Source organism: Macaca mulatta, chromosome 4, assembly GCF_049350105.2.
Source record: "Macaca mulatta isolate MMU2019108-1 chromosome 4, T2T-MMU8v2.0, whole genome shotgun sequence".
Lineage (NCBI taxonomy): Eukaryota > Metazoa > Chordata > Mammalia > Primates > Cercopithecidae > Macaca > Macaca mulatta.
Window position 1 is genome coordinate 110,095,108 of NC_133409.1, and position 12,793 is coordinate 110,107,900.

The 12,793-nt window shown below is 35.4% G+C and overlaps 1 protein-coding gene across 33 annotated transcripts in view; it reads right to left on the reverse strand.

Moving 5' to 3' along the window:
- Window positions 1-12,793, reverse strand: part of SENP6 (SUMO specific peptidase 6) — a 113,279-nt gene that overhangs the window by 74,229 nt on the left and 26,257 nt on the right. For 21 of the 33 annotated variants that reach the window (XM_028847409.2, XM_077999740.1, XM_028847408.2 and 18 more), the window contains 2 exons: window positions 4,738-4,883; window positions 3,626-3,730 (listed from right to left, as the gene is read on the reverse strand). In XM_028847409.2, coding sequence (XP_028703242.1) covers window positions 3,626-3,730; window positions 4,738-4,763 — 131 coding nt within the window. In that variant the 5' untranslated portion in view covers window positions 4,764-4,883. Of the gene's footprint in view, window positions 1-3,625; window positions 3,731-4,737; window positions 4,884-5,887; window positions 5,954-12,793 lie in introns of all 33 variants that reach the window. The other 12 variants (XM_077999728.1, XM_077999723.1, XM_077999718.1 and 9 more) reach the window with 1 other exon arrangement.

Sequence of the window (12,793 nt, forward strand, 5' to 3'; positions counted from 1 at the left end):
CTTCGATATGTGTTTTTATCAAGACCTGCCTTAGAGTTGCTTACATATTAAAATAAAACATAAAAAATGGGGAAAAGTCATTATTAGTAATGCAGGACTTTGTAAAAATGTCAACTTACATTCTTGTTGGACTATTTCATACAATATAGAAAAGAAAAATTACCTTCAATTAGTACTGTAACTGTGGCATTAAAAAAAAAAAAAGAAAAGAAAAGAAAAGAAAGGGAAGGGAAAAAGACTAATAGATAAATTCTGGTATCATTGATCTCATTTACAACTTCAAAAATTCTCTCAAAATGGGCCAGGTGTGGTGGCTCAAGCTTGTAATCCCAGCACTTTGGGAGGCCAAGGCGGGCGGATTGAGGTAAAGAGTTCAAGACCAGCCTGACCAACACAGTGACACTGCATCTCTACTAAAAATACAAAAAAAAAAAAAATTAGCATGGTGGCACACACCTGTAATTTTAGCCACTCAGGAGGCTGAGGCAAGAGAATTGCTTAAACCCAGGAGGTGGAGGATGCAGTGAGTGGAGATCACACCACTGCACTCCAGCATGGGTAGTAGAGTGAGACTCCATCTCAAACAAACAAACAAACAAAACCTCTCAAAATGGTGCTTTTCACTAATAATTAAATATTACTTATTCCAAAAGCCCATATTCCTATTTATGAATTACATAAGCTTTCATAGCTATCCATTTCCCCCTGAGGGGGAAGACTAGATGATAAGAAGACTTATAAGGACCTTATAAGAATATTATCTATACTTAATAAAAAGTCAAAGTGTAAGTGTAAGTAAAACATAAACCCATATAATGTGTTGTTTCAACAAGTCTGATTGGAGTTAGGGGCACGGATGGTATGTATAGACTTTTAAACTTCTGCATTTTGTTTTTTTTCCATACTTCTCTACCATTATTAGTGTATAAACAATCTATCTTGTAAATATGAATTTAATTAACAGTTGGAATAGTAGTTAAGAAAATAGACTGAACCTTAATTATGTCCCAAAGACTAATCTAATGTGATATTTTACCAAACTTCACTCATTCTGTTTAGATAAAAAGGTGTAAAGCACTCGTTCCCATATATGACTAAAGAACTACAAATTACCCAGATTTTGGCACATCTGATTTACTTAAAAGACAAGATATACCACTCACCCCAAGAATACACTATGTATGAATTACCAGATTGATGGCATTTGTTTTCATTTCAAATTATTATAAGACTTGAGGCAGGTGCAGTGGCTTAGGCCTGTAAACCCACCACTTTACGATGCTGAGGCAGGAGGACTGCTTGCAGCTGGAGACCAGCCTAAGTAACAAAGCGAGACCACATCTCTACAAAAAAATTTGTTTTAAAAGTTAGCCAAGTGCGGTGGTGCATGCCTGTAGTCCTAGCTACTCAGAAGGCTGAAGTGGGAGGATTGCTTGAGACCAGAAGTTTGAGGCTGCAGTGAGCTATGACTGTGCCACCACGCTCCAGCCTGGGCAACAGAGCAAAACCCTATCTCTATAATTAAAAAAAAAAAAAAAAAGACTTCAGAAAATAAGAACATTTAGGAGAAGCTGTAAAAGCCAATGTGTTTACCCTCACCTGAAGTCTAACAATTGTGCTAAATCCCTGGAAGCAACAATCTTAGTTAAAGCCTTTCTTTGTGCCTTTGAAGATGTGATTCCTCCTGCATGCAGTGTCCTCTTCTACCTGGTACACTCAAAAACTCCTTTAATGTTTCCTTTATAAATTCTTGTTCCCTTCTCTATAGTTTCACTACACATATTTTGTATATCTCTACTGCTGCCCTAACCATGCATGTAATCATTTGTTTACTTGTCTTTCTGTACCCTAATCAACCTCTACTGCAATCAAACTTGAGCTTTACTGGTAGGAATTTTATCATAATCATCTTAATGCACCTCATCTATGCCTGGTATGCAGCATAAAATCATTCAATGTTTTTGAAGGAAGAAAACTGAAAAACTCTCAATGACTTGTCTTTGAACATCAAAATCTTTTTAGTGACAGTCATACTGCAGTTGGAATAAGAAATGTTTATTCTTATACAGAATAAATAAAAGACAAATGTAAGTAGTATCTGTCCTGCTGACTTGATTATACAGTTTTCTGTCCTGCTGACTTGATTATACAGTTTTCTTTACTGCCCCTAATCGTTAAGAATTTTTCAATCAGGATTATTTCTTAAATACAAATTAACTCAGGTTGTTGATTTTAACAATATTTTAAACATTTTACCAATATATACAAGTTCATATTAACTGAATCTAATCTTTTATGTAAATGAGCAATAATACACATGCAAAATGTTATAGGTGTTGACACCTAGAGTAAAACAAATCGCAACCCAATTTCCAGACTCTTAACTGTTTTTTTTAACATACCAATGAGGAAATGAGGAACGGAGAATAGGTCACTAGTAATTCTAAACTAACAGACAACTTCAAAAGCAAAAATAATGTAATAATTTTGGTTATAAATGAATCACCTAAGTTGACTATAAGGTTTAAATTAGTATTTCAAACTTAGACTACATTATCAGAATATTAAGACACCTTTATCAGCAATGGTTTCTATTAGTATCATCAGTGCATGAGCACGTGTCTACTCTTTTTCTCTCCCCTAATTATTCTCCTTTTATTATTTGTTCTCATGTTTTTGCCACATGTAGGCCAGAGAGCTTGATTTGTTTGTGTACTTTGCAGTAGAGCAAGCCAATTTTTGGTATGCATAGTAATTTCTTTGTCCTTTTAAATTTTTCAAGTATCTTATGTGAACACTATTTGATACAATAATATATTTAAGGCAAAAAAAAGGTTGGTTTATCGCGAAGTGTGAGGTTACTTAACGTTTTTAAGTAAAAGAGCTGATGGCACATCTATGTAAACAGAAAAATATAGCAAGGTTCAGGACATGTCTTCTAAATGAGTCTAGATTTTACATTTTTAAAAAATGAAGAACAGCATCTAAAATATATGCCAAATTTTTAAACGTTACTAGTTATAAGGAACTGTTTATAATGCAATAAACAGATTATTTAACTCTTTTAGCCTAAGAATTTCAGTCAACTGAAAGGTCATGTAACATTCCAAAAATGGTCCTCCAAATGTTACTTTATTTCGAGTCAAGCAGTACTTTCAAGATCAATGAGAACTCCTAAATCTAACTAAAACTACAAAATAACATTTTCTCCAACATTTAAAACTAATGTGACTTGTTTTGATGCTATGAACTTTTATAAGCCTTATAAACAAAGTATGGTATTAACTGTAATTTTACTCTTCAGAGCTAAACCACCAACTGAAGATAGTTAAACACTGTAAGGTCATTATTGTAAATCAGTTTAATTTAAATATCATCTTAGAGTCTCTGGATTATAATGCAATAGAATAGGTCTTATTGAAAAATTCTCTATTTACAGAATGTGATTACTCAAAAACAAATATAAAATAGCATAATTTCATGTCATGAATTATTTCAGAGATATATCTCTCTACAGACAGTGAAAACAGTAAGTTTTCACAAAGAAAAAAATGGTTAAAAAAGGTGAAAACCTATTGAAGAGGATGCCATGTATATACTAACCAAAGACAATTAGAATTCTTACCTTTGGGCTGCTGTTTTTACTACTGGTATCTGTGCATGAGCATGATGAAAACGTCTACCATGAACTACAGTTCCAGAACATAATGACGTATTTTGCGTATTTTCACTGCAGATTCAAGAAACACAAAATAATTTGAACACGGAAAAATTATATACACATTTATAAAAGAAATCTTTTAAAATCTGAACACACACAAAAACCTTTACCAATAATAATTTAAAAAATTTATGGATAAACCCAATTGTCTATTGGGAGTTTTCCATTTCTTGAATTTGTCTTTCAAATGTTTCCAGTCCAATTAAAGAAAACTAAAAAAATAGCAGATCACCTGAGGTCAGGAGTTTGAGACCAGCCTGGCCAACATGGTGAAATCCCGTCTCTAATAAAAAATACAAAATTCAGCCGGGCATGGTAGTGGGCACCTGTAATCCCAGGTACTCAGGAGGCTACAGCAGGGAATCATTTGAACCTGGGGAGGCGGAGGTTGAGAAAATTTAAAAACTAAAGCAGAATTCTAAAATAAAAATCAGGAGTCCTAAATACTATTTCTGATTTTGCCACTGACTTGAAAGTTACTGAGCTTTTATGTACTTCATTTGTCTATGTGTAAGTTGAGACAGCAGAAATAAAAGTGAGTTTCAACCCTATTTCTGAGTTGCTACTGATACCCAATCCTACCAGTAACAGTGGTTCACTATGGTAACCAGTAGGAAAGGTGGGTTATTTCTGAAAAAAAGGAGGAATAAGAAATTTTTAAGTCCCCTATTGAGACAATCCTGATTAGTATTTCCTAAAGGAGACATGACCACATCACTCTATTGTGCTTCTTCAAATATTATGACTGAGATTCTACTAAACGTATGAAAACAAAATCATGAGATCCCACCCTAATAAAGTATTTCTTGCAATGTTTTATTCAGAAACAAGACAATGCAATCAATCCTACTCCTAAGATTCAAAGCAAAGAATCCATATACTGGGACCATGCTACCTCTTGGCCCTCTTGACAAATTCAGAAGAAAAGGTACAGGTTGGGCCTGTTAGCCTCAAAGTTTTTGGTGTCAAACTCTTCCTTTATCTTTTCTATAGGATGTGTGGTGAAGTGCCTATACCTCAATTTCTTATTGTTGCTCAACATGTTAAGTCCAATTGGGTTGCCTTTCAAAGTTTTAAAACTTTCAGACTTGTTTCGTCTTACATATGTCTTCAAGATGAATTCACCAGAACTATTAGCAACAATTTCAGATCGACGATTTAACTGTAAAAAAAGATCCAGAAATATGAGTCGATAAATGCTATAATGTGATAATCTATCAACAACTATTTGAAAACCATTTAAAAGTAGTGAAAACGTACAGCTATTTAGAATGATGGTGGATAGCACTGGCATGGATCTAAGAATGATTCAACTGCCTACTTTTTTTTCCTAAAGACAATGCAAATTTGTAAGAACATGGAGGTTTATTGTATTACTTTCTTTTTATGTAAATCTCTCCAAAGATATTTGAGACAATTAGGGTAGAGGATCTTAGGACAGCTTTCTCCAGAGAGTAAAAAGTAAGCATTTCCCCTGCTTATCAGGCCTTGCTGCTATCTGGAGAACACTACAGCCAAATACGGCAATTGGCTGTCATTTCAACTTGTGCTTTTGTGTAAGAACTTTTGCCTTAGTATCAAAGTTTCTATACAGACAGAAATTGATACTTTATACTTCAATAGATGCAAATAATAGTATAAACATATCAGTAACAATCACTTTAGAGAGATCACAGTATATAACGGGCAAAAGGAGCAAAATAAATTTGTAAAGATTCTTTTATCATACAATTATACAATTACAGGACACAATTTCAGTTCCCAGAAAATTTAGAGACAACTGTTGAATTAAAATACAACATATATAGGCCGGGCGCGGTGGCTTAAGCCTGTAATCCCAGCACTTTGGGAGGCCGAGACGGCGGATCACGAGGTCACAAGATCAAGACCATCCTGGCTAACACGGTGAAACCCCGTCTCTACTAAAAAATACAAAAAACTAGCCAGGCAAGGTGGCGGGCACCTGTAGTCCCAGCTACTCGGGAGGCTGAGGCAGGAGAATGGCGTGAACCCGGGAGGTGGAGCTTGCAGTGAGCTGAGATCCGGCCACTGCACTCCAGCCTGGGCAACAGAGCGAGACTCCGTCTCAAAAAAAATAAATAAATAAATAAAATAAAATAAAATACAACATATAAATTATTTTAGAATCCTGGCAAATCTACTCACCTCCTAATTGTTTTGATTTTCCATCATTTTATTTGTGCTCCTAATTTGGTAATCTACATCAAATTACTGGGAGGAAATAAGGTGTAAATAAGTTTTTAAAAATTTATGGTTGATTATCTCACAGATTAGAGTACTCCCATTAATAAAATCATGATGATATGTTCAGTCTGGAATTGCCTAAAACTTTAATCCACTGCCCTACCCCAGCCTAAGACAGCTTTCCAGGTAATGCAAGCACAGCATCAAGAGAACTACTGTGAACAGATGAATCCATTTGTTCAAAAAGAGATCAAATGACTAGAAAACCAATTACAAACAAGGACTTCACTGATGTCAGACCTGAAACTATAAACATTATTTGCAAAGAAACATCAGTTTACAAAGCTTCAATAACACTGCATTTAATAATAACAAAATATAGCTATTTCCAGAAAACTGCTAGTGTCATATACTGTGTGAATTACATCATCTCATATAAATCTCATGACAATTCTAGAAAGTAGACAGTATTGGCAAGCCTAGAGTCTGCTATTCTGTCTGGTTAACATACAACTTATCCAACAATACTACATAGTAGTCCCCCTTTATCTATGGTTTTGCTTTCTACGGTATCAGTTACTAACAGTCAATTGCATTCCAAAAAATATTTTAATTTAGCCACTCCTCTGCTAGTACATACTAAGATTGTCTCCAAAGTTCTTCTATGGTATCACTGTTAAGCTTTTCAGAGATTATGAATAACACTCAGGCAAGGGAAGTACATACTAATTCATAAATACACCAGGGCATAAAACATGAAAGGACAGCTTAACTCTGGTACTATGTAGCAATGCTGTGGGGGCATAGTTAAAACCAGGTATTACTGTCCAGAGTGTTTAAACCCACACGCTCCCAAAAACAAAAACAAAAAATATCTGCCTGTGTTCTGGCAACACAATTAAAGTGTGGGTGACAGTCACTTTGTTTATGGAATGGTTTCACCAATGCTTCATCCTAGGATATATGATTCAGTATTCTCTGGGGTTTCAGTCATTCACTGGGAGTCTTCAAGGGGGACTCTGGATATCAATCTATGAAATACATTTATACAAAATAAACACTGATACAGGGATCAGCAAACTTTTTCTGCAAAGGGCTAAAAGTATTTTAGGCTTTCTTGATCATATAGTCTTTGTATCTACTCAACTCTGTCCAAATACTCAAATCTGTTGTTGCAGCACAAAAGTGGCCACAAACAATTTATAAATAGGCATGGCCGTTTTCCAAGAAAACTTTACTTATGGACACAGATTTGAGTTTTATATTATGTTCACATGTCATGAAATAGAATTCATTTGATTCCTTCTTCCAAGCATTTAAAAATGTAAAAACCATTGTAGCTAACAGACAATAGATTTCAGGCTAGAGCTTTAACATGACAACCCCTGTTTATAACATTAATCATTAAGTAACTAATAAGCATAGCAAGTTACTAGAATTTAAGTTCCACAAGAACAAAAAAATCTGTTTTGCTCCAACACTGTGCTCAATATGTATTTGCTGCATCAATGAATACTTCATTGAGAATACTAAATATGCAAAAAATTATCAATGTTATCTTCCACCCAAAATTATCACACATCATATAATTTAAGTACAAGTATTGATATTCAGGAAGTTTAGCTCTGAAGAATATCAGATAATAAGAGAACCTAAATGAAACCATTACGTTAGAGACATACGTATGTTAAAAGCACTCAAATTCTGAAAAAAAAAAAAAAAAGAATTGAAACAGTAAAAAATTAGACACACTATAGGAAATACAACTTTGAAAGAGAACCAACAGCAGTTCTATAAATGATGTCACTGAAATTTTTAAAAAGTACAAAAAAAATTCAATGTATGGATTACCTAGCAGCTTAGATAGAGCTAAAGATAAAAGTAAATCGGAAGATGGAGCTAAGGAAATTACTCAGAATATGGTACAGAGATATACTTCATTCCATTAGCCTTTTTTTTTTCCCCTTTTTTGCTTTTAAACATAAAATACAGGTTACAGGATTCTTCTTATTTTTTTTTTTTTTAATGATGGTTTTATGTCTATTAGAAGGTCTAGAAATAATAATGTAGAAAGGTAAAATCCACAGAAATAATGACTAAAATGTTTTCTTAACTAACAAAAGATATAAATCCCTTAAAAGAAGCACAGTGAAACTGCAGACGCCCAAAGGCAAAGAGAAGATTCTGTGAAAGAGAAGGGGAAAGATATGAAGACACTGTGAACTAAAATAAAGGATTTCTCCTAATTCTACACTCATTTTCAAACGGAGAAACCAGTCTATAATAGTTTAAACCAATGATCCATATGGACCTGAGGAAAGAAAAACAGCTCAGAGCAGTCTGAGCTCTGTGAGGCCCAGAGAGACGTAAGGAATTTCAGTCATAGTCCCCGACTCATGCCCAAAGGCAACTATTTAAAGGTGTTATGTGCTTTTTCTTGCCTGTAGTTTCCTGACTAGCAGATAAATTACCTAAAATGTTGGCCAGGTACAGTGGCTCACGCCTGTAATCCCAGCACTTTGGGAGGTCAAGGCTGGTGGATCACCTGAGGTCAGGAGTTCGAGACCACCCTGACCAACATGGCAAAATCCCATCTCTACTAAAAATATAAAGATTTGCCAGGCATGGTGATGCATGCCTGTAATCCCAGCTACTTGGGAGGCTGAGGAAGGAGAATGGCTTGAACCCAGGAGGCGGAGATTGCAGTGAGCTGACATCATGACACTGCACTCCAGCCTGGGCGACAAAAGACTCCATCTCATAAAAAAAAGTTATCACAAGTTGCACATTGTAGTCCTCACTCATTATTTTCATGTTCCAGGAATTTGTGATACAAAGAACAAAGTATGGGCAATCAGTATCTATTGTTAGCTACTTTAATGTAAATTCTTGGTAAACAACTTAGGAATAGTCTCTACTTTTTTTCATTAAAAAACTCACTCGTAACTGCTGCTGATCGAAGCATACATGTGGGACAACTTAAATCTATGCTCCCAGGTTGCAGTCCTCAAATGTGACTCAAATAAACTCACTATAATATTATGAAACCCCGTCTCTACTAAAAATACAAAAAACTAGCCGGGCGAGGTGGCGGGCGCCTGTAGTCCCAGCTACTCAGGAGGCTGAGGCAGGAGAATGGCGCAAATCCGGGAGGCGGAGCTTGCAGTGAGCTGAGATCCGGCCACTGCACTCCAGCCCGGGCTACAGAGCAAGACTCCGTCTCAAAAAAAAAAAAAAAAAAAAATATATATATATATATATATATTAATTTTTACTATATTAACTTATTAACTACATTAATTTTGCCTCAGTTTCTTCCTTTAGTTTGACAGATCTATACATTACCTGTAAGCTATTCAAAATCCAGGTAGATATATGTATATATCCCTGGGACACATAAAGACTTTCTGAAGGATTATCAAGCATGGTAGTCATGGTAATCAACTTTAAATCCTCAATCTGGCTGGCCATGGTGGCTCACACCTGTAATCCCAGCACTTTGGGAGGCCAAGGTGGGCGGATCACCTGAGGTCTGGAGTTCGAGACCAGCCTGCCCAACATAGTGAAACCTTGTCTCTACTAAAAATACAAAAACTAACCGGACATGGTGGCACATGCCTATAGTCCCAGCTACTCAGGGGGCTAAGGCAGGAGAATTGCTTGAATCTGGGAAGGGGAAGGTTGCAGTGAGCCAAGATCGCGCCACTGCACTCCTACCTGGGGGACAGGAGACTTTGTCTCAAAAAAAAAAAAAAAGTACTGTATTGGCAAAAGCATACAGAAAATAACAAGATTTCAGTTTTTCCAATTATTTCTGAGAGTATTTGGTTAAAACAAAACAAAACAAAAAAAGAAACCTAAAAATAACAAGTATACTAGCTATTCAAACCTTGGTAAAGCTTTTTTAGTGTATTTCTCCAAAATCTGGAAGGCCAGGACCTAATGACTGGATTACAAATTATGTTTAATTTTTAAATGTTTGGTCACTATGTAATTTTTGGCATTTAACTCAAAAGGAAAGAACTGTGGCTAGGCACGATGGCTCATGTCTGTAATTCCAGCACTTTGGGAGGCCAAGGTGGGTGGATCACTTGAGGTCAGGAGCTTGAGACCAGCCTGGCCAACACGGCAAAACCACTAAAACTACTAAAAATACAAAAATTAGATGTGGTGGCAGGCGCCTGTAGTCCCAGCTACTTGGGAGGCTGAGGCGGGAGGATCACTTAAGCCTAGGAGGAAGAGGCTGCAGTGAGCTGAGATTGCCCCACTGCACTCCAGCCTGGGAGACAAGAGATTCTGTCTCAAATAAAAAAAGAATTGTACGATAATACTATAGCAAGACTATTTCCATATTTATCTACTTAGAATGTAACCAGGATTTCTCAGCACTTGTGTCTAACAAAAAAGTTTAAAAATAAATTTCCCTCCATAAATATGTACAACTGTTACGTGTCCATTTTTAAGAAAGAGTAAAATTATTCAGAAAGTTTCATTCAGGTAATACGGATTCATGAACAGATGAACTAAATGAATAAAAAGGGAAACCATCAGCCTCATCCATGTTAAAAGATAAATTTCCAATACTATTTTGCATAATAAATTTAATAATTATAAATATCTATAGTAATACTTTTTAGATCAAGTGTTCATTAATCATTATAATGATAACTCAGTTTTTAAAAAAACAAACTTTAGTAGCAGGAGTTTTACTTAATGTTAAGCTTCAGTAAAGTTTATCTTCAGTGAAGAATATCTCTATTAAAGTGCGATAGGATAATAAAAAGATTTTCAATTACATAAAAGTATATCATATTAAGATTCTGTGGGAAAACTGAACAGAAGAAATATGAATTTAAGAGGGAAAAGGCACAATATAAAATTTCTAACTGTTAAAGAAGAGATGGTCCATGTATATTTAAAATAGATGATACTATCATATCAAAATGATCTTTAGAGTTCACTACATAAATCAATGTGTCCTGTAGGTTTTACCTTAAAACATAAATATTTACATTTTAAAAATATGTAATAAAGCATATACTTTTACAAAAAAATCATAAGAAATCTGAAAGCAGGCCAGGCACAGTGGTTCACACCTGTAATCCCAGAAATTTGGGAGGCCGAGGTGGGCGGATCATGAGGTCAGGAGTTCGAGACCAGTCTGACCAACATGGTCTCTACTAAAAATATAAAAAATTAGCCAGGCGTGGTGGCGTGGTGGTGTCTCCAGTCACTCTGGAGACAGAGGCAGGAGAATTCCTTTAATCCAGGAGGTAGAGGTTGCAATGAGCTGAGATCATACCACTGCCCTCTGGCCTGGGCGAAAGAGCAAGCCTCCATCTCAAAAAAAAAAAATCTGAAAGCTCTATATATGTACATTAAGACCAATGCCCTATATAAGTTAGTGATAGAAAACATCTTTTATTTTTTATTTCTGGTAGAGTCTCATTTTGTTGCCCAGGCTGATCTCAAACTCCTGGCTTCAAACGATCATCCTGCTTCATCCTACCAAGGTGCTGGGATTACAGGCAAAAGACACCGTGCCCACCCACATCTTATTTTCATCTACCCAGTTCACTCCTTTTTTTCTATTTTTTTCTTGTCTATGTAAAGAACACCTAAAAAGCAGCACTTCAGGAAATCCAGATGTTAAAATAAAAGCTAGGAAAACCTGCAGTGGGAAAAACCTTAAGAGTTTTTCAGTATGAAAAACTTCATAAAGAAAAACTTAATACTATTAACAGAAAAACATCAAATTCAGTAATTTCCTCAGGCCAGGCACAGTGGTTCACGCCTGTAATCCCAGCACTTTGGGAGGCCAAGGTGGGCAGATCATTTGAGGTCAGGAGTTCAAGACCAGCCTGACCAACATGGTGAAACCCCACTTCTACTAAAATATAAAAATTAGCTGGTTTGGTGGTGTCCGCCTGTAATCCCAACTACTCAGGAGGCTGAGGCAGGAGAATTGCTTGAATTGCTTGAACCCGGGAGGCAGAAGTTACAGTGAGCCGATACTACACCACCGCACTCCAACCTGGGCAAGAGAGTGAGACTCAGTATCAATAGATAAATAAACAAAATAAATTTCCTCAAATTATGACAAAATAGAGCTGTTGAAGAGGGGAAAAAAAAAACAGAAAGACAGGGGAAAAAAGGAAATGTAAAAGTTCTTCAAATTCTTACAGTGTAAATACAGGAAATATGTGAAGAAGGTGCTATGTTCAGATCAGCAAAAATTCAAGTGTGACTACATATTTTGCAAGATTATAGGGAAATAGAGTCATACACTGCTAGTGGGAATGGCTAATGTTAACACTTATAGATAGGGAATTTGGCAGTATCTAGCAAAATCACATGTGAATTTCACCTCTGAAATAGCAACTTCAATTCTAGGAATCCCACAAATATACTACACAGATATGAAAAAAATATATATGCACAAGGTTTTAGTAAAGTCTTATATGTAATAGCAAAAGACTGGGGGGAAAATCTCTATTCATCAGTAGGTACAAATTAAATATCTACAGTATATCCATCCAATGGAGTACTATATAATAAAAAGGATGACAAAGATCTGTAAATACTTTGCTGTAGAGTGATCTCTATAACATACTGTTAAGTAAGAAAATCAAGGTGTCAGCAAACAGTATGGATAGTTTTTCCAAGAAAAGTAGTATATGCTTACATATATATTAAAAAAAAAGCTAAGCCACCTAATTTTTAAAACAAGTCACTTATAGGGAAAACAGAATAAAGGGAATCAAGATAAAATTAGATTTCTCTGAAAATTACTTCTTTTGAGATGTGATGCTGAAACCATACAAAAAATTTATACAATAAAAATTAAAATGAAAATAAAATGCAATT